The sequence below is a fragment of the Salmo trutta genome, chromosome 7 (genome assembly GCF_901001165.1).
Source record: "Salmo trutta chromosome 7, fSalTru1.1, whole genome shotgun sequence".
Taxonomy (NCBI): domain Eukaryota; kingdom Metazoa; phylum Chordata; class Actinopteri; order Salmoniformes; family Salmonidae; genus Salmo; species Salmo trutta.
Genome location: NC_042963.1, coordinates 26,619,079 through 26,642,562, shown reverse-complemented (window position 1 = coordinate 26,642,562; position 23,484 = coordinate 26,619,079). Strand labels below are relative to the sequence as shown.

Sequence of the window (23,484 nt, the reverse complement as noted above, 5' to 3'; positions counted from 1 at the left end):
CTCTGCTGCTAAAGCCACTTTCTACCACTCTAAATTCCAAGCATCTGCCTCTAACCCTAGGAAGCTCTTTGCTACCTTCTACTCCCTCCTGAATCCTCCTCCCCCTCCCCCCTCCTCCCTCTCTGCGGATGACTTCGTCTACCATTTTGAAAAGAAGGTTGACGATATCCGATCCTCGTTTGCTAAGTCAAACGACACCGCTGGTCCTGCTCACACTGCCCTATCCTGTGCTTTGACCTCTTTCTCCCCTCTCTCTCCAGATGAAATCTCGCGTCTTGTGACGGCCGGCCGCCCAACAACCTGCCCACTTGACCCTATCCCTTCCTCTCTTCTCCAGACCATTTCCGGAGACCTTCTCCCCTACCTCACCTTGCTCATCAACTCATCCTTGACCGCTGGCTACGTCCCTTCCGTCTTCAAGAGAGCGAGAGTTGCACCCCTTCTGAAAAAACCTACACTCGATCCCTCCCATGTCAACAACTACAGACCAGTATCCCTTCTTTCTTTTCTCTCCAAAACTCTTGAACGTGCCGTCCTTGGCCAGCTCTCCTGCTATCTCTCTCAGAATGACCTTCTTGATCCTAATCAGTCAGGTTTCAAGACTGGGCATTCAACTGAGACTGCTTTTCTCTGTGTCACGGAGGCTCTCCGCACTGCTAAAGCTAACTCTCTCTCCTCTGCTCTCATCCTTCTAGACCTATCTGCTGCCTTTGATACTGTGAACCATCAGATCCTCCTCCACCCTCTCCGAGTTGGGCATCTCCGGCGCGGCCCACGCTTGGATTGCGTCCTACCTGACAGGTCGCTCCTACCAGGTGGCGTGGCGAGAATCTGTCTCCGCACCACGCGCTCTCACCACTGGTGTCCCCCAGGGCTCTGTTCTAGGCCCTCTCCTATTCTCGCTATACACCAAGTCACTTGGCTCTGTCATATCCTCACATGGTCTCTCCTATCATTGCTATGCAGACGACACACAATTAATCTTCTCCTTTCCCCCTTCTGATAACCAGGCGGCGAATCGCATCTCTGCATGTCTGGCAGACATATCAGTGTGGATGACGGATCACCACCTCAAGCTGAACCTCGGCAAGACGGAGCTGCTCTTCCTCCCCGGGAAGGACTGCCCGTTCCATGATCTCGCCATCACGGTTGACAACTCCCTTGTGTCCTCCTCCCAGAGTGCTAAGAACCTTGGCGTGATCCTGGACAACATCCTGTAGGTTCATGCTCTACAACATTCGCAGAGTACGACCCTGCCTCACACAGGAAGCGATGCAGGTCCTAATCCAGGCACTTGTCATCTCCCGTCTGGATTACTGCAACTCGCTGTTGGCTGGGCTCCCTGCCTGTGCCATTAAACCCCTACAACTCATCCAGAACGCCGCAGCCCATCTGGTGTTCAACCTTCCCAAGTTGTCTCACGTCACCCCGCTCCTCCGCTCTCTCCACTGGCTTCCAGTTGAAGCTCGCATCTGCTACAAGACCATGGTGCTTGCCTACGGAGCAGTGAGGGGAACGGCACCTCCATACCTTCAGCCTCTGATCAGGCCCTACACCCAAACAAGGGCACTGCGTTCATCCACCTCTGGCCTGCTGGCCCCTCTACCTCTGAGGAAGCACGGTTCCCGCTCAGCCCAGTCCAAACTGTTCGCTGCTCTGGCACCCCAATGGTGGAACAAGCTCCCTTACGACGCCAGGACAGCGGAGTCAATCACCACCTTCCGGAGACACCTGAAACCCCACCTCTTTAAGGAATACCTGGGATAGGATAAAGTAATCCTTCTATCCCCCCCCTTAAAAGATTTAGATGCACTATTGTAAAGTGGTTGTTCCACTGGATATCATAAGGTGAATGCACCAATTTGTAAGTCGCTCTGGATAAGAGTGTCTGCTAAATGACTTAAATGTAAATCTAATGTATTACCAGGTGTATCAAACTCCATTCTTTGAATGATGCTGTGTCTGCATGTACAGTATATATTACAATTATACACTTCAACAGTGTTTACCACTCCTGCTCCTGGGACATCAATGATTACACATTGTAACAATGCAATAGACTAGAAACATGATTTAAGTAAAGGCTGATTTGTAATTCACATATACAGAAATACACCTATGCATATCTAACTCTCTTCATCTGAATTAATCTGAGGATACAGGATATGTGTAGTATTCCAATGAGATACTTAATTTCAACCAGTGGAGAATGTGAAACACTTTATTGAAAGTTCATTATCCAGGTATTATAAATACATAATACATGCACTATAAATATTATAATTGTAATGTTATATTATAAATACAAGTTCAATCTGTACTTCAATGCACATATGGTATGCATTATAAAAACAGAGTTTGAAAGAGAAGGTGGGGAGGGAGGTGTAGAAGACAGAAAAGGAAAGAGGTTAAACAGAGGAGCAGGGAAGACAGCATATGAACTAATGAATTACAGTGCTACCCTAATATTCTCTCAGTTTATCACAATTACATAGTGTCTCTTGCGGTGTCTCCTAACCAGCCTTGGGCTCCCAGTCGGCCCAAAGGTTATCTTAAGAGCGGGTAAGGTGGCGATGACGGGACTGGCTTCCTCTCTCATATCAAAACATACCTGCAGACGAGAGACAGAAGGATAGAGAGATAGCATGATTAAAACTTCTTATGGATCATTGGGACGCTACTGTCCCACCTGGCCAACTACTGTCCCACCTGGCTAACATCCGGTGAAATTGCAGAGCACCAAATTCAAATTACAGAAATCGTAATATTAAGCTTTGTTTTATTTATTCTAACATGGTCAGTCATCATAATCATCAGGAGGTGAAATGCAAAACTGACCTTGGATCATTAACTCTGGGACTACTACATCTCTATTTCAATGTAAAGCATCTCTTTAGTAATCATAATTCCTGTAGTGAAGACATCACAACTATGAAATCAGTTAAGAACAAATTCTTATTTACAAGGACAGCCTACTCCTTCCTCCCCATCGGGAGATTGAACCCCGGTCTCCCGTCCGCACGACACAGGGATTCTTTAGCTAAATAGCCCGGTACTGTACTGCCGACCGTCACGTTGTACAGCGCCATATTTTCCATTCCATTCTAACAGAAACCCAGAAGGATTTTAATTTTTCATGGAATAGAAACACCATAATATGAATCAAATTAATTAAGCAAGTACCAGTCAAAAGTTTGGACACACCTACTTATTCTAGGATTTTTCTATATTTTTACTATTTTCTACATTGTAGAATAATAGTGAAGACATCACAACTATGAAATAACACATATGGAATCAGTTAAGAACAAATTCTTATTTAAAGGACAGCCTACTCCTTCCTTCCGGTAGGAGAATTGAACCCCAGTCTCCCGCGTGCCTGCAATATGGAAGACTATCGAATGGTCCTCAAAGATGCCCTCTGGTGGTCAAACTAGCACTAACTTGCATTAACAGAAAAAAATGGCTGACAATTAAATGATGTACCACAGAATTCTGTGGCAGCCCGCAAGGCTTGCGTCCCACCTACTCAACAGCCAGTGTAATTCCGTGGCGCGATATTCAAATACCTTAGAAATGCTATTACTTCAATTTCTCAAACATATGACTATTTTACACCATTTTAAAGACAAGACTCTCGTTAATCTAACCACACTGTCCGATTTCAAAAAGGCTTTACATATAATAGCATATAATAGCATATAATATCTAGCATATAATGTCACATAAACCCAAACCACAGCTAAATGCAGCACTAACCTTTGATGATCTTCATCAGATGACAATCCTAGGACATTATGTTATACAATACATGCATGTTTTGTTCAATCAAGTTCATATTTATATCAAAAACCAGCTTTTTACATTAGCATGTGACTAGCATGTGACTAGCATTCGCACCAAACACTACCGGTGAATTTACTAAATTACTCACGATAAACGTTCACAAAAAACATAACAATTATTTTAAGAATTATAGATACAGAACTCCTTTATGCACTCGCTATGTCCGATTTTAAAATAGCTTTTCGGTGAAAGCACATTTTGCAATATTCTGAGTAGATAGCCCGGCCATCACAGGCTAGCTATTTTGACACCCACCAAGTGTGGTACTCACCAAACTCCGATTTACTATTAGAAAAGTTTGATTACATTTGCTGTTCTTCGTCAGAATGCACTCCCAGGTCTTCTACTTCAATAACAAATGTTGGTTTGGTTCCAAATAATCCATAGTTATATCCAAATAGCGGCGTTTTGTTCGTGCGTTCAAGACACTATCCGAAGGGTAAAGAAGGGTGACGCGCCCGACACGTTTCGTGACAAAAAAATCAAAATATTCCATTACCGTACTTCGAAGTATGTCAAACGCTGTTTAAAATCAATTTTTATGCTATTTTTCCTCGTAAAAAAGCGATAATATTCCGACCGGGAGTCGTTGTTTTCGTTCAAAGAGAGAGAAAGTAAACATGGTGTCGGCTCGTGCACGCGCCTCCAGTCTCATTGTCCTCTGATCGACCATTATCCAAATGCGCTAATGTTTTTCAGCCATGGCCTGCAAAGCCACCATTCATCGTTCTGGCGCCTTCTGAGAGCCTATGGGAGCGTTAGAAAATGTCACGTTATGCCAGAGATCCCCTGTTTTGGTTAGAGATGATCAAAAAGGCCAAGATATAGTCAGAGAGAGCGCTTCCTGTTTGGAATATTCTCAGGTTTTGGCCTGCCAAATGAGTTCTGTTATACACACAGACACCATTCAAACAGTTATAGAACCTTTAGAGTGTTTTCTATCCAAATCTACTAATTATACGCATATTCTAGTTACTGGGCAGGATTAGTAACCAGATTAAATCGGGAACGTTTTTTATCCAGCTGTGCAAATACTGCCCCCTATCCCCAACAGGTTAAAGGAGGAACCACTGATTGAAGTGGATTTAACAAGTGACATCGAAAAAGGTTTATAGCTTTTACCTGGATTCACCTGGTCAGTCATGTCATGGAAAGAGCACTGGTTCTTAATGATTTGTATACTCCATGTTCTACCAAGTATATTACGTTCATGTTTTTATGTCTCTCTCACATGCTTGCTCGATTGTTTTCTTCTTTATTTGTTGTATACCTCTTTCCTCTCCCTCGCTCTATCTCTCTCTTTCCTTCCCTCCTATTTGTCTCTCTCTCTCCCTCTATCTTTCTCCTGCCTTTCTTTCCTTCCCCTCTCTCACACTCTTCTAATCTTTCTCTCCTGTGTGTTACAGCTGGGGACTGAGTGGACTGCTCCAGGGGAGTTCAGCAAGTTCAGGTCCCAGTCCTCAAAGTCTGTGCAGTAAGTACCTGTGACAACACACACATGCACACACACAGAGGGATACACAGAAAAGTGGAAAGCAGCATAGTTTTCACCAACAATTTGTTGCATCTGATGCAGACCATGAAGAGTGAACTTGGAAGTCTAAGCTGTCAACAATAACAGACCCAACAATAACAACACCAAACATAGCTAATCAGGACAATGAGCCTCTCAATTCAATTACATTTCAATTTAAGGGGCTTTATTGGAATGGGAATCATATGTTTACATTAAACAAAGCAAGTGAAATAGATAATAAACAAAAGTGAAATAAACAATACAAAATGAAAAATAAAAATTACACTCACAAAAGTTCCAAAAGAATAAAGACATTTCAAATGTCATATTATGTCTATATACAGTGTTGTAACAATGTGCAAATAAGGTACAAAATGTCAAATAAATAACCATAAATATGGGTTGTATTTACAATGGTGTTTGATCTTCAATGGTTGCCCTTTTCTGAGTCTGTACATAGTCCAAAGTTTTCCTTGATTTTGGATCAGTCACAGTGGTCAGGTATTCTGCCACTGTGTACTCTCTGTTTCGGGTGAAATAGAATTCTAGTTTGCCCAGTTTTATTTGTTAATTCTTTCCAGTTTGTCAAGTAATTATATTTTTGTTTTCTCCTGATTTTGTTGTGTCTAATTGTGTTGCTGTCCTGGGGCTCTGTGGAGCCTGTTTGTGTTTGTGAACAGAGACCCAAAAATGCATGAAATGGATGCATTCACTACTGTAAGTCGCTCTGGATAAGAGCGTCTGCTAAATGACCAAAATGTAAAAAATGCTTACCCAGACACACTTGTCTAGATTGATGGGTCATGTGAAAGAAATGCTATAACCCCCAGCCACATCCAGTGGTGGAAGAAGTACTAAATTGTCATACTTGAGTAAAAGTAAAGATACCTTAATAGAAAATGACTCAAGTAAAAGTCACCCAATAAAATACTACTTGAGTAAAAATCTGAAAGTATTTGGTTTTAAAAATACTTAAGTACCAAAAGTAAATGAAATTGCTAAAATGTACTTAAGTAAAAGTATACATCATTTCAAATTCTTTATATTAAATCAGACGGACCAATTTTAGTAAAACATTTTGGGTGTTAGGGAAAACGTATGGAGTAAAAAGTACATAGTTTTTTTTCAGGATGTAGTGAAGTCAAAGTTATGTACAGATACCCCCCACAAATACTTAAGTAGTACTTTAAAGTATTTTTACTGAAGTATTTTACACCACTGCCCAAATGCCTTCACACCATACATTAGCATACTTTATATACGGTTACACACACCCCTGTCACATAGTATACCATACATAAGTTAAGGCCATGCATCCTGAGTTGAAACCTGCGTGAGGTGCACATGTACAGATGAATGCGCCATATATTTATGTAGGGGAACACTTGATACGGTCACATGATATTTTTGTGGTACGTTACAAAATCATGTTTCGACTACACATAGAAAAATATTGATATATAAAATGAATATTAATAAGTCTTGCTAAGTGGATGGGTCTCTACAGAAGGTGCAAACGGTACAGCCAAATGGTTACTTGCATAGTAGCAATATCAGAAGTAGATACTGTATATATATATATATATTTTTTTTTATATTGACACTATGTACAAGAACAATATTAATAATGATATCAGTGATAGACGAGGTAGTTATATGCATACAATCAGAGGTAGTGGCTGAGCACCAGGATTAAAAAAAAGGAGAGAGTCATTTGAATAGAGGAACTGCAGATAGTGCTGATGACTGGTCCGTCCTAACCACGCATGAACAAGGGACTCTATATTCAGAGAGCCTGTTTCTCTCCTGCCCTTGACTTTGGTGCAGGGCATGTGATGTCCATAGCCTCTTCATCGCAAAACTCCTTGATCTTCTCAAAAACATAAGTTTGTCTAGCTGTGTCCAGCCCAGGTGGTGCTTGTACAGGCAGACCATCTATGGGAGGAAGGATGTCAGCGTTGCGCAGCAGCTAAAACCTGATCCCGACTGAGTCCGAACGCTCCTTGGCGACAACACAGAGCATTGAAGCTGTAAAACAGGACATAACAAACAAAATGTAGAGTACATTACAACCTTGCACAACATCAATTCCCCTCCCGAGTTTAGATAAAAAGAATAACCTCATACAATGAAAATGACATTCACCTGAAGTGCTGATACGGCTTGATCTGTGGCAGAGGCCTGAAGTACGGAGTTAGGTATTGTTGCCAGCCATAGCTTTCCACCAGCACCGTTCCATCCTCTAGTCCAACCAGCTGTGGGATGTTAACCCCTGTCACAGTGTTGTCCTTCATAACACCAGCAATCTCAGACAAAGTGTTCACTCTGGTCTTTCTGGAGGGCTGCTTGATGAGGTCGGTGGTAAACTTGGTGTGGCCTGTGATCAGGAAGTGAAGGTCCAGCCTGTGATGGAGCTTGTGCATGGTTCGCCAGGCACAGTACCAGAGCACAAACTTGTTATTGTTTTGGCCACTGCAGTAATCACAATTCAGGTCCACACGTGTTTCCCCAACTCCGTAGTTGATGAAGAAATGGTGTATGTAGTTGATGACTGCGCTGCTGCCTTCGCTGGATGACATGCCTTCAATCAATCAATAAGAAGGATAGTATACCTGCAAACAACAAAAGAACATTAAGATAAATTACGATTATTTGTCTCACCCCTGTAAATTTGTCTTTACACAGCACAGTGAAGTGTATTTGCCTGCCTCCCATACATAAATACATACATACATACACAGTTGAAGTCAAAATTTTACATACACCTTAACCAAAGATTTTCTTAAACTCAGTTTTTCCCAATTCCTGACATTTAATACAAGTAAAAATTACCTGTTTTAGGTCAGTTAGGATCAACACTTTATTTTGAGAATGTGAAATGTCAGAATAATGGTAGAGAGAATAATTTATTTCAGCTGTTATTTCTTTCATCACATTCCCAGTGGGTCAGACGTTTACATACACTCAATTAGTATTTGGTAGCATTGCCTTTAAATTGTTTAACTTGGGTCAAACGTCACAGGTAGCCTTCCACAAATCAAATGTATTTATAAAGCCCTTCTTACATTAGCTGATATCTCAAAGTGCTGTACAGAAACCCAGCCTAAAACCCAAAACAGCAAGCAATGCAGGTGTAGAAGCACGGTGGCTAGGAAAAACTCCCTAGGAAGGCCAGAACCTAGGAAGAAACCAGGCTATGAGGGGTGGCAGGTCCTCTTCTGGCTGTGCCGGGTGGAGATTAACAAGCTTCCCACAATAAGTTGGGTGAATTTTAGCCCATTCCTCCTGACAGAACTGGTGTAACTGAGTCAATTTTGTAGTCCTCCTTGCTCGCACACACTTTCAGTTCTGTCCACAAATTTTCTATAGGATTGAGGTCAGGGCTTTGTGATGGCCACTCCAATACCTTGACTTTGTTGTCCTTAAGCCATTTTGCCACAACTTTGGAAGTATGCTTGGGGTCATTGTCCATTTGGAAGACCCAGTTGCGACCAAGCTTTAACTTCCTGACTGATGTCTTGAGATGTTGCTTCAATATATCCACGTAATTTCCCATCGTCATGATGCCATCTATTTTGTGAAGTGTACCAGTCCCTCCTGCAGCAAAGCACCCCTACAACATGATGCTGCCACCCCCGTGCTTCACGGTTGGGATGCTGTTCTTCGGCTTGCAAGCCTCCCCCTTTTTCCTCCAAACATAACGATGGTCATTATGGCCAAACATTTCTATTTTTGTTTCATCAGACCAGAGGACATTTCTCCGAAAAGCATGATCTTTGTCCCCATGTGCAGTTGCAAACCGTAGTCTGTCTGTTTTATGGCGGTTTTGGAGCAGTGGCTTCCTTGCTGAGTGGCCTTTCAGGTTATGTCGATATAGGACTCGTTTTACTGTAGATATAGATACTTTTGTACCCGTTTCCTCCAGCATCTTCACAAGGTCCTTTGCTGTTGTTCTGGGATTGATTTGCACTTTTTGCACCAAAGTACATTCATCTCTAGGAGACAGAACGCGTCTCCTTCCTGAGCGGTATGACAGCTGCGTGGTCCCATGGTCTTTATACTTGAGTACTATTGTTTGTACAGATGAACGTGATTCCTTCAGGCATTTGGAAAATGCTCCCAAGGATGAACCAGACTTGTGGAGGTCTACAATGTTTTTTCTGAGGTCTTGGCTTATTTCTATTTATTTTCCCATGATGTCAAGCAAAGAGGCAATGAGTTTGAAGGTATGCCTTGAAATACATCCACAGGTACACCTTAAATTGACTCAAATAATGTAAATTAGCCTATCAGAAGCTTCTAAAGCCATGACAGCATTTTCTGGAATTGTCCAAGCTGTTTAAAGGCATAGTCAACTTAGTGTATGTAAACTTCTGACCCACTGGAATTGTGATACAGTGAATTATAATTTAAATAATCTGTCTATAAACAATTGTTGGAAAAATTACTCATTTCATGCACAAAGACTTTCCAAAACTATCGTTTGTTAACAAGAAATTTGTGGAGTGGTTGAAACACTTAGGTTGGAGTCATTAAAACTCGTTTATGTAAACTTCCGACTTCAACTGTAAGAATAACATTTGTATGACTGAAGCCTTTAGTGAGATGTCTAATGCTTTAACATTTTATAATTTCTGCCCTCCGAATTCATATTTATTATATAAATAGGCCTGTTTAATTCTGTTTGGCTTGAAGTTCTAAATAAAATGTTATATTTTTTGAAAAACAGGTTGCTAGATGTAGGCAAGACCGTAAGCAAATATTTATCAATCAATCAAATGTATTTATAAAGCCCATCTTATATCAGCTGATGTCACAAGAGAGAGCCTATGGGAGCCGTAGGAAGTGTCACGTCATGCCAGAGATCCCCTGTTTTTGTTAGAGATGATCAAGGAGGGCAAGAAATGGTCAGATAGGCCACTTCCTGTAAGGAATCTTCTCAGGTTTTGGCCTGCCAAATGAGTTCTGTTATACTCACAGACACCATTCAAACAGTTTTAGAAACTTTAGGGTGTTTTCTATCCAAAGCCAATAATTATATGCATATTCTAGTTACAGGGCAGGAGTAGTAACCAGATTAAATCGGGTACGTTTGTTATCGGGTCGTGCAAATACTGCCCCCTAGCCCCAACAGGTTAAATAATCTGTCTGTAAACAATTGTTGGAAAAATGACACAAAGTACATGTCCTAACCGACTTGCCAAAACTATAGTTGGTTAACAAGAAATTTGTGGAGTGGTTGAAAAACAAGTTTTAATGACTCCAACATTAGTGTATGTAAACTTCCGACTTGAAAGTTTAGGGTCACTTAGAAATGTCCCTGTTTTTGAAAGAAAAGCAAATGTTTTGTCCATTAAAATAACATCAAATTGATCAGAAATACACTCCTGTGTTCCAATGGCACGTTGTGTTAGCTAATTCAAGTTTATCATTTTAAAAGTCTATTTGATCATTAGAAAACCCTTTTGCAATTATGTTAGCACAGCTGGAAGCTGTTGTGCTGATTAAAGAAGCATTACAACTGGCCTTCTTTAGACTAGTTGAGTATCTGGAGCATCAGCATTTGTGGGTTCAATTACAGGCTCAAAATGGCCAGAAACAAATAACTTTCTTCTGAAACTCGTCAGGTTATTCTTGTTCTGCAAAATGATGGCTATTCCATGCGAGAAATTGCCAAGAAACTGAATATCTCGTACAGAGCTGTGTGCTACTCCCTTCACAGAACAGCGCAAACTGTCTCTAACCAGAATAGAAAGAGGAGTGGGAGGCCCCGGTGCACAACTGAGCAAGAGGACAAGTACATTAGAGTGTCTAGTTTGAGGAACAGATGCCTCACAAGTCCTCAACTGGCAGCTTAATTAAATAGTACCCGCAAAACACCAGTCTCATCGTCAACAGTGAAGAGGCGACTCCGGGATGCTGGCCTTCTAGACAGAGTTGCAAAGAAAAGGCCATATCTCAGACTGGCCAATAAAAAGAAAAGATTAAGATGGGCAAAAGAATACAGACACTGGACAGAGGAAGATTGGAAAAAAGTGTTATGGACAGACAAATCTAAGTTTGAGGTGTTCGGATCACAAAAGAACATTCGTGAGATGCAGAAAAAACAAAAAGATGCTAGAGGAGTGCTTGACACCATCGGTCAAGCTTGGTGGAGGCAATGTGATGTTCTGGGGGTGCTTTGGTGGTGGTAAAATGGGAGATTTGTACAGGGTAAAAAGCATCTTGAAGAAGGAAGGCTATCATTCCATTTTGCAACAGCATGCCATAGTTAGTTAGGGGTCATTGACCTGTTGTAGGAGGAAATTAGCTCCAATTTAGCGCCGTCAACAGGGTTGTTGACGGCGCTAAATTGGAGCTAATTTCCTCCTACAACAGGTCAATGACCCAAAGCACAGCTCCAAACTATGCAATAACTATTTAGGGAAGAAGCAGTCAGCTGGTATTCTGTCTATAATGGAGTGGCCAGCACAGTCACCAGATCTCAACCCTATTGAGCTGTTGTGGGAGCAGCTTGACTGTACGTAAGAAGTGCCCAACAAGCCAATCCAACTTGTGGGAGGTGCTCCAGGAGGCATGGGGTGAAATCTCTTCAGATTACCTCAACAAATTGACAACTAGAATGCCAAAGGTTGCTGCAAATTGAGGATTCTTTGACGAAAGCAAAGTTTGAAGGACACAATTATTATTTCAATTAAAAATAATTATTTATAACCTTGTCAAAGTCTTGGCTCTATTTCTTATTTTTTTGCAACTAATTTCATGTATGTTTTCATGGAAAACAAGGACATTTCAAAGTGACCCAAAACTTTTGAACGGTAGTGTGTGTGTGTGTGTGTGTGTGTGTGTGTGTGTGTGTGTATATATATATATATATATATATATATACACACACACACACACACACATAATTATTTGTTTGTGTATATCTATCTATCCTTAATCAGTATAAAGGAGGAAATGTTGCTTACTTCTTGAGCAAAATCAAATCTGTAATGTATCCTGATGAGACAACTGATGGTCTTGACAGGTGGTTTTGCAGTCAGCAAACATCTTCTGGTAAACAGACCACTCACTCTGAACAAACAGGAGATGCTGCTCTTGCTTCTTCAGCTTGGCTGATTTAACAGCTTCTGGTAGATTGGCAGATATGAAGACCTGATAGTTGTTCCTCTGGCAATGTCAGCACAGGCCTGTCCTGGTCTTAGTGCTTGTGATGTGGGGCAGAAATGAAATGAAATGTTCTCCACAGATTCCTGAAGGAAGACAGCCCGACTACACGTAACTCTGGAAAATATATAAATAATGTGAGCTCAATAAAAGTTGTGCCAATCATGTCAATTAAATAATCAAAATGTGTTTATGCTTAACATGCCAAGTGTTGTGATCGATTCCTTGTAGATATGCCACACTGCTGCTTTTGTCACATGGGATGGCAGCAGCTTTCCACCAAAGTGTTTGTCCTGGGTGGTGTCCTGGTAATAATATTGCATTATCCTCTGCGTAGTTGTTGATGAAGTTCACCACTCGCTGCAAGTCCTTATGCTTTAGGTGTAACCTGTGCTTGCTTGGGCCAGCTCTCTGTTTGATGGGAGGCATTAGACCATTCACCTTGTATGACTGGTGGAGGAGAGTCAGGCGTGCTCTACTGATGCTGATAGGCAAATTCCAGATACTAACGTTACACACACTTCATACACGTAGGTTAATGTTAGCTAGCAAGCCAGCCATCTAACCTCAGCTGACGTTAGCTAGTTAACAGCAAGCTTTAACTTGGGGTCTTTTGTTTAGACATGTAACATTAACGTTAGCTAGCTGGCTAAAAAATGTACTATAATCCCAATCCATAGAGTAACGTTACCAGCAATGCAAACCGATTGTCATAGCTAGTTAAAGTTAACCAAATTGGTTCAATGTTAGCTAGTTAGCTAGCTAACTTTAGGCTATAGCTAGCAATGTGAAATGGCATTCTGAAAAGACATCACTAACGTCACACACACTTCATACACGTAAGTTAATGTTAGCTAGCAAGCAAGCCAGCCATCTAACCTCAGCTAACTAACAGCAAGCTTTAACTTGGGGTCCTTTGTTTAGACATGTCACGTTATCGTTAGCTACCTAGCTAAACAATTAACTATAATCCCAATCCATAGAATAACGTTACTAGCAATACCAACCGATTGTCACAGCTAGGTAAAGTTAACCAAATAGGTTCAACATTAGCTAGCAAGCCAGCCATCGAACTCCAGCTGGCTAGCTAACAGCAAGCTTTAACTTGCAATGAAAACAACTTTCTGCCTAAATTAGAAATGTATAATATCTGCATCTGTAGCTAGATTCTTACCTGTATACATGGATGAAAGCCCTTTTAGTAAATTAGACGTCCTGTGTCATTTCTGTTTAGTTTGCACAGCTTGCTTGGCCCGTTGTGTCAAGTCACTCTGGTTCACACTGACCATGTGAAATTCCATAAGAATCATCAGATTATTCCCTCTGTCACGGATGCCATAATTGCCCTAATTTGAAGATGTAATCTGGAGACGTGTTTTATACAGCAGCCTTCTGTGTTCTCTTTGACTCCCTATGCATTTGCAATCAAAAAAACAGAATTATATTCATCTCCTTTTCATACTCATCTTCTACCAGACATTCCACTGATTTCAAACCTCGTTCAACTTCTTCCGTGACAACAACACGGTTGATCACCGTTTCTTCCCCATCACTGTCATCAGAAGACTACAATGTCTTCTTCGGTGAAAATGTTTTTACCTAAATCAGGGATTTCCTCATCGTCTGATTCATTTTCAGAGTCGGAGAGAGTCAGCATGGTACAATTGTCCTACAGAAAGTAGGCCATCACAACTTTTTCCCACTGACCTTTGTAGCGCCTGATAAATTCAAGGCAGCAATGTTATTGAGAGCAGTAGCAACATATTTGCAGTTCTCCATGGCTAACGTTATATCTTTCGGGAAAAACTGGAATTTGTGGTCTGTATATTTTTTCAGTTCATTTAGGATACCATCAACACCATAGGCCTTTTTGGGTTGGAGGGTTTGTATTTTGTCCTGTAGTTCATTCAACGTAATTGGAGAATCTAGTGGGTTCATTTGATCATGTGTATGCATTTGTTCATGTGTATGTTTTTGCTGATTTTTCTTTGTCATAGGGCCAAAAAGATTGGAGAAGTGGTTTATCCATACATCTCCATTTTGGATAGATAACTCTTTGTGTTGTTGTTCTTTTAGTATGTTTGAATTTTCCCAGAAGTAGTTAGATTCTATGTATTCTTCAATTACATTGAGCTGATTCCTGACGTGTTGTTTCTTATTTTTCCATAGTGTATTTCTGTATTGTGTTTGTGATTTACCATAGTGAAGGCATAGGCTCAGGTTTCCTGGGTGTCTGTTTTTGGTTGGATAGGTTTCTCAATTTCTTTCTTAGGCTTTTGCATTCTTCATCAAACCATTTGTCATTGTTGTTACATTTCTTAGGTTGTCTGCTTGCAATGTGTAGATTTGATAGGGAAGCAGAGAGGTCAAATATACTGTTTAGGTTTTCTACTGCCAAGTTTACACCTTCACTATTACAGTGAAACATTTTGTCCAGGATGTTGTCTAAAAGGGATTGAATTTGTTGTTGCCTAATTGTTATTTGGTAGGTTTCTACACTAGTTTATTTCCATCTATAGCATTTCTTAATATTAGGTATTGCTCTGTTCAAGTAGACTGTGATTTTGCTGTCATCTGATATGGGTATCAGGGGGGGGGGGGGTACTCAGCGGGGGTGAGATCCCCTGGGCTTGGGCTTCTTCATTTATCTTTCCTGCTGTGATGTCGAGGCTATGGTCAGGATCTGAGGTGGGCTGTTCTGCTGGCTTCTCTGCAGGGGTGGCCAGCTCTCTAATGGGTTGTTCTCTGTCACATGTCATCTTTCTCACCTTCTCCTTGAGCACTCTCACCTGCTCCTCTAGTGCTCTGTTCTTTTCCTGCCGATGGGCCTTCTTCTGCTCCTGGTCTTTCTCCCGTTGAAGTTGTCTCACCACAGTTCAGAGTGCAAACATGTCTCTCTCCCCCTCCAGCTCTCCGGGTCTGGTTGAGGGGCTGTTGTTGTGCTGGACTGTTGTCTTGGTCTGTGCTGACTGGAGTGTGTTCACCTGCTGTTCCAGCTCCACCTGCCTTACCTCCATCTGCGTTAATTTATCCTTCATTTCAGTGAGGGAGTAGTGTTCTGTGCTGGGAGGTTCTTTCCACTTGGGGTTGTTCTTTCTCAAGAGTCTTTCTCAAGAGAGAGCTTCTCTAGTCTTCAATTTTGGGAAAGTCCCGCTGAAACTGTTTGGGGTTGCCCAGTACCAATACTGTTCCGGACTTGTACAGGTTGACATCGGCAGACTGAGTTCTTGTTGTCTAGTATCCTGAGTTTCCAACCAAGTACTTTCTCTTTCTCATTTGAGTTCTGATCTCCAGCTATACTAATGAGGAGGAACATAGGCTACCAAAACATTTCTGCAGAAGGTCCCCAAGAACACAGTGGCCTCTATCATTCTGAAATGGAAGAAGTTTGGAACCACCAAGACTCTTCCTAGAGCTGGCCACTCGGCCAAACTGAGCAATCAGGGTAGAAGGGCCTTGGTCAGGGAAGTGACCAAGAACCCGATGGTCACTCTGACAGAGCTCCAGAGTTCCTCTGTGGAGATGGGAGAACCTTTCAGAAGGACAGCCATCTCTGCAGCACTCCACCAATCAGGACTTTATAGTAGAGTGGCCAGACGGAAGCCACTTCTCACTAAAAGGCACATGACAGCCAACTTGGAGTTTATCAAAAGGCACCTAAAGGACTCTCAGACCATGAGAAACAATATTCTGTGGTCCGATGAAACCAAGATTGAACTCTTTGGCCTGAATGCCAAGCGTAATGTCTGGAGGAAACCTGGCACCATACCTACGGTGAATCATGTTGGTTGCAGCATCATGCTTTGGGGATGTTTTTCAGCTGTAGGGAGTGGGAAACTAGTCAGGATCGAGGGGAAGATGAACGGAGCAAAGTACAGAGAGATCTTTGATCAAAACCTGCTCCAGAGCGCTCAAAGACTCACCTTCCAACAGGACAACGACTCTAAGCACACAGCCAAGACAACGCAAGAGTGGCTTCGGGACAAATCTCTGAATGTCCTTGAGTAGCCAAGCCAGAGCCCGAACTTGAATCCGATCTAACACCTCTGGAGAGAACTGAAAATAGCTGTGCAGTGTCACTTCCCATCCAACCTGACAGAGCTTGAGAGGATCTGCAGAGAAGAATGGAAGAAACACAACCAAATGCAGGTGTGCCAAGCTTGTAGCGTCATACCCAAGAAGACTGGAGGCTGTAATCGCTGTAAAAGGTGCTTCAACAAAGTACCGAGTAAAGGGTCTGAATACTTATGTAAATGTCGAATTTCAGTTTTACATTTTTAATACATTTGCAAAAATTTCTAAAAACCTGTTTTTGCTTGGTCATTTGGGGGTATTGTGTGTAGATTGATGAGGGAAAATTTGTTTTAATCAATTGTAGAATAAGGCTGTCACGTAACAAAATGTTGAAAAAGGTGTGTAAACATTTTCCAAATGCACTGTAAATACAAATATATAGCTTACATATAGTTTGATCTCATTGCACTGTTTGCGAGGAGAGCTTTATTTGCGAGTATGCATTTCATTGTATTGTGTAGCTGTACTACACTGTATCATAAATAAACTTTGATTTGATTATCTTCAACACGTTTACAATATACCCGATTGCATATTAAGAAAACAGAGGTGAACTATCAGTTCAAATAAATGGTCCAAATAGGTCTACTGAACATAAATCATCAGCCTACTATGCAGAATTGCAGGAAATTTGTTTTAAAACAGCCTTAAAATAAAGATTTTGGTGTGTTGTATTCATGCATTTCAATAAAATATAACCTAAATGCATTTTTACCTCCAACTTGGCCCAATTCTCATGTCCAATTTCCCACCCTGACATACCAAAGTAGAACGGGCCTTGTGTCTTACCCAATAGCCAATAGCTAAATATCCCAAGCAGGGCTACAGCAGGAGTGAAGTTCCTTGGCCTTTGCAGTGACCACTCTGGTTTGGGTGTCCTTGGGAGGAACGGTGTCACCTTAACCAAGTGGTCACATATCGTTCACATATCATTGAGTTCTAATTTATCAAAGGAGGCTTGCCACCACCAGAGAGAAGACAGGGAAGAAACCAGCATTTACCTCTAGGCTGCTGTACATATTTGTTGTTTCATTCCATCGTTTTTCAAATAATTTTTGTGGTAATGAAATATAATGAATTCAAAATTGACTAGAAATAGTTTTAACAGCATCGTGCATTCTCAAATTTAAAAAAGTGTCGCGCTCAGGCAGCACTACACCCCTGGGTGTGGGGGATTGTGTTTGTTTGTGTATGAGTGACAGAGAGTGTGAGTTTGTGCACTCTCATGTTTCTGTCTCTGTGTTATTTATATGACACTTGAAGTGTAATATGAGATCTAGTTTAAGACTTCCCTCTGCCCTTCCTCTACCTTCTCTCCTTTTCCACTGTTCTTCCTCCCCCACCCCTCTCCTCACTGCTCTTCAACCCTTCTTCCTCTCTTCCTTTACTCCACCCTCCGCCTCCATCCTTTCTAAAATGCCTTTTTATACACTGAGGTACATAGAGCTGTAACTGTTGCATAGCTTGTCACAGGGCTATTATGGTCACCGTAATATTCCATTCCTTGTCACAGGGCTATTATGTGGAATGGGCTATTACGGTGACCGTATTACCGCAACACTGGCGGTCACGAGTCATGATGGCAGTCCCATTCCACATGACCATTTAGTCACAGTCTGCTGATGGTCATTAGTAGCCTACCAAACTTGCTAAATGCCTCGTACTCAGCACTCTATTGTCCCTCTAATCACTCTGACATCAATGCAAATGTAATCGAAAATCTATTCAAACACTTCATGAGAGCCCATGAGCTCATGTTGTGCTACATTTCTATGGGCTATGCAATTGCGTAAGAAAACAGAGATTTGATGGCCTCTTAAAAAAAGGAGGATCCCATCAATTTTATATAGGCTAGGCCTACTATATTTATTTATCAACTTTCTTAATATTAAGCACATTGCTTAGCTTTACAACAGGAGTGTAGCCTACCTGGCTGGCATGAAAATGAACCACGGGAAAAGCGTCCTCCATTTGATATTTAAGTGCAGAGATGCTATTTAAGTAAATTTTTCCCCCCATGCCCATGTTCCGAAACCGGTGCATGATAATGGTCCATTCTAAATCAAAACTAATTTCACACATATATTATTTATTATATGTAAAGACACCATGAAATTAAGAATAGTCTGATGGGTGACAATATGTGACTCGTTTCAGGAAACTAGGCATCTGTGGGGCTCCCGAGTGGCGCAGTGGTCTAAGGCACTGCGTCTCAGTGCTAGAGGCATCACTACAGACCCTGGTTAGATTCCGGTCTGTATCACAACTGGCTGTGATTGGGCGTCCCATAGGTTGGTGCACAATTGGCCCAGCTTTCGCTGGGTAGGCCGTCATTTTGTTCTTAACTGACTTGCCTAGTTAAATAAAAAAATAATATAAATGTTGCGTGTCACTACTTTAAAAAAAATCTAAATACGTTTATTGGCAGAAAGGCCTTCTGGAACATGTGAACTTTCATGTGCCTTAATAATAAACTTGTATGCCATCTGTAAATACGAATAAAATTGTTAAATTACGAGCCTAGTTGGTTTAGCCATGGAAAAAGTCAGAAACCTTCCCGCTAGCCATGATTGGCTGAGATAATAAGTGGTCTGAACATGCCGAGAGATGAGTTCGGATTGGTTTGCCGTGTAGCACACTTCTGTCTACAATATGAGCTGGTCAGTATGTGTAGGTAATCCTTTCTAACACAGCTTTTTTGAAAGATATCATGTAGTAGAACTGTATAAGTGTTGCTTTCTGCTTTCTGGAGGACCGAGTTTTGAAATCAGTGGAATTAGAGTATGATAGCTAAGGACATGGAGAAATCTGCCGTTTGATTGCAAATATGCAGACGGGGTCGAAAAGAGAACACACAGAAGGCTGTTGTGTAAAACACCTGTGTCCAGAGTACATTTTCAAACTAAGGGCTACCATGGCATCTGTGACAGAGAGGGAGAAGTGTCCATCCATGTATACGGGTAAGATAGTGTAGCTAGCTACATTTTCAGATATGACACATTTCTAATTTAGTCAAAAAGTTTTCATTTCAAGTTAAAGTGTACTGTTAGCTAGCTAGCTAACGTTAGCTGGCTGGCTAGCTAATATTACGTGTATGATCTGTGTAGTATTTGTATCTCAGAGCCATTTGCATTGCTAGTTATAGCCTAATGTTAGCTAGCTTACATTGAACCTGGTTGGTTTGCTACCTGCAGATTCATGCAGGGTAGTAATGTTATAAATTGGGATTATGGTACATTGTTTAGCTAGCTAGCTACATGTCTAAACGAAAGACTCCACTATGCAAGTAACTATTTCAATAGAATGTTTATGATGTCACTGCGACAACTGTCGATATACTTAGCTGTTCAATTCACTATGGCTATCTACTCCATTTTAAGAGCCTCACCTGACTGCTAAAGCGCAGAATAACTGACGAATTTACGAACGCTCAACATCAATTGAATGTGGCTGGTGCCAGTAAACATTGGCAAAAAAAGCATAATTAAATTGTTGCCAGCAGCACAGTTGCAGTCACCAACACTCAGGATAACATAAAAACAGCCTAACCATTTCTGCTAGGGCGAGTAAAATGGTCGGAGTGAGCTGTTCTCTCATTTGTGTCTGGAAGTAGCTAGCAAGATAGCCAACTTTAGCCAGTTAGCTTGGGTGCTTGACTGCTGTTGTTAGGTCAGAATGCTCGGATCAACCCTACTTTTCGGCCAGTGCATTCAGTGTGCGTTTTGAACGCTTACGAAATCTGGAAAATAAATGCAGCAAGCCAAGTTCTGTGACTACGTGTGACGATGTGAAGCTAACTGGACTTGAAAGGATGCCATGCACCGTTTTGTTTTCCATACACAAAAAGCTACAAACACAGGAGTGCACGCTGCGGCCAAAGGTTTCACACGGTGAGTCAATTGCTTTACTTAGCTAATGCTAGATATTAACAGGATGTCATATTTGACCATTATTTATGTGTGGCATAGTTTTGGATAGTTTCTACAGTGTTAAGATTCCTATCCCTATCCGAATTGTGCAACAACACGCCTCCTGCCAGGCACCATGTTTTCAGGTTAGCTAGACAAGCTAGCTAGTTAGCTATCTAACCCACACCTTGTAATACAAAACATTGAAGGATATCGGTTTGATATGTGATGATGGAAGTATGGCTTTGAGAAATAATCTTCTCATCCTAACCATGCTTTTTGGCAGTATTTAACTATGCCACCTAGCTAGCTTGCTGGAGAGCAGCTACAGGCCACAAAGCTATCTGGCGTTGAGGTGCACAAAATGGCGGAGCTCTGAGTGCAGTGCTGCCTGCCTACATTGTAGCACTGCCAGCATTACAGTAAGGGAATTTAATTGCACATTTAGAGAAGATAAAACATGAGGTTACAAACCAATTCTGAATTGGATGCTTACATTCTAATGAAACATGTTTATTTTCTGAAGTGGACATAAATAACTTTTACTTGGGTGTGAAATGTTAATTTTACAAATTTAAATTTGACAAAATAAAATTGATATGAACAGTTATGGGGGCAACATACTTTAACATATAGACTACTTAACATTTAAGCTTACTGTATGTTAAGAATAGTAACACTCCTAATTTTGACACTTTCTCTCTTCAGGCCATACTGAAGGATGATGGTGCTCATTTAGGCTTCATGCTACCAATTAAAGGTAAGCTTTGTATTAAATATCTGGAGATACACAAAATAATGCCCTGTTGTTGTGACAGATTTTTCAAAAGGGCTGTACAAGGTTGTGACTAGATAGACTATAGCTACAATGGGAAGTGAGTTTTCATGGCAGCTTAGGAGAGCATTTTAGCTAACCCTAACCGTTTTCCTAACCTTAACCTAATTCTCCTAACCTGCTATGTTAATAATCCTAACCTGCTGTGTAAGTTCTTCTAACCTGCTACAAAAAAGTAACTTCCGGTCATAGCTGTTATAACGTGTACGCTGGGAGTCGGGAAGCAAGTACAGGGAGTGCAAACTTAATAATAAATAAAATAAGGAAGAAACACAACTAGCGTACATGAAACAGAGTCAATAACACCCAAGGGGAGTGACAGATATAGGGGAGGTAATCAGGAAGGTGATGGAGTCCAGGTGAATCTCATGAGGCGCAGGTGCGTGTAACGATGGTGGCAGGTGTGCATAATAATGAGACAACTGGCTACGTTGAGCACCAGAGAGGAGGAGTAAACGTGACAGCTGTATTCCAGCTAGTCAAAACTGTTGTAAAGGGGAGAATATCAATTGCATTATCTTGATTCCTCACATCCTCTCTCCTCACCTCTTTCTCAAGAGGTCCCTCCATTCTGACCTTATCCAATGGGTTTTGGTCCAATATAATTAGAAAGGGAGAATGTCCAATCACCTTAATACTGCTCCCAAATGGGCCTGTTTATGAACATAATCGGAACCATTTTACAGATCAGATTGCATTCACACATCTCCAGTAGTTGCATTGCAAGCACGCCACGGACGTTGTCACCATCAAACCAGGAAGGTGAATCATTCTAATAAGTTTGGTTGTAGTAACATTTTACAAAAAAACAAGCAATCAGTTAAAAATAATAACAATAAATACATGTAAAATGTAATGCTATCATAAAATAGCCAGGATAAAAAGGGCTTGGGGTTTGAACATATGAAATGGAAAACAACACATTTTTACAGGTTACAGATAATTTCTAAATACAAGGTTCACGGTATTCACTGAGGATCTCATCTCACGTTTTATGATGGGAATGGACACGTAGCCTACATCATGAATAGGGTTTTATGCACGTCCAAAACGGGACCTGCATGGCTAAAATAATGGGGGCCTACCTATGCATAGATAAAATTTGAATGTCAGCTCACTGTGTTACCTCTCTCAGACCTGATATTTTAATTTCTTTATATATTTTTTTTATTTTAATTTACCCTTATTTTACCAGGTAAATTGACTGAGAACATATTCTCATTAATAGCAACAACCTGGGGAATAGTTACAGGGGAGAGGAGGGGGGATGAATGAGCCTATTGTAAACTGTGGATGATTAGGTGACTGTGATGGTTTGAAGGCCAGATTGGGATTAAGTTTTGGTGATTAAGATTTATTTCCAAACTGTCTCAGATGCCAAACTCTTTATCGACAGTATTGACTACTTCGCGATTGCATTGGGCAGACAAAAAACAGCGGCTATGCTTGATTTTTTTTATCAAATAAAATGAAATAGGGAAACAACATTTGGGCAGTGTGCGTCACAGCTGAATAGGCTGCGTTTCCGCTGTCCAAATTCATGCCATAACCAACTGCGTTACTACTAAAACCAGCTTTTGGTTGTTCTTAAATATCCCTATCAGCACTTTGGACCTCAAATATTTCCACCCCGCCCATCTGAGCGCAAGCAAGATGATATCATATAGGTAAATTGCCGGACCTGGCGTTAGGGCTGGAAAAGGCCAGTGTGCCAATTTTCACACTAGCGCCGCCTTAACGCCAGCCGAAAATAGAGCCCTAAATATAGAAATGTTTCTCTGGTGGATAATTTTATATTTGTATTGTTGATGTACCTGGTTAGATTAGTAAGTCTATGTCATAAAATGTATTTATGATTATTTATCCTTTTAGGAAGTACATGACGTCAACAGGGCATACCACTGTTCTCCATGCTCATCCTGTGTTGCTACGTGAAGAAGTTTAGGATTTTTCAAAACATGCAAGGTAGGTTTCTGGATACTATTGATTATTGTGCCAATTCCCAATTAACCCACCTAGTCCCTATCCACTTGTGGTTATCTGAGAGGATTAGATGGGTGAGTATGGTGTTAACTTTATCCAGCCACCCATCGGTCAGGGTGTATATATTGTTCTATAACGTGTATATTTAGTAT

General features: G+C 41.2%; 1 protein-coding gene across 1 annotated transcript in view; it reads left to right on the top strand.

Annotated features, from left to right (window-relative positions):
• The window catches only part of b4galnt4a (beta-1,4-N-acetyl-galactosaminyl transferase 4a), a 486,523-nt gene that overhangs the window by 347,427 nt on the left and 115,612 nt on the right, over positions 1-23,484 (top strand). Inside the window, exon 7 of the mRNA XM_029758480.1 lies at positions 5,253-5,320. Within this exon, the coding sequence (XP_029614340.1) occupies positions 5,253-5,320 (68 nt within the window). The remainder of the gene's footprint in view (positions 1-5,252; positions 5,321-23,484) is intronic.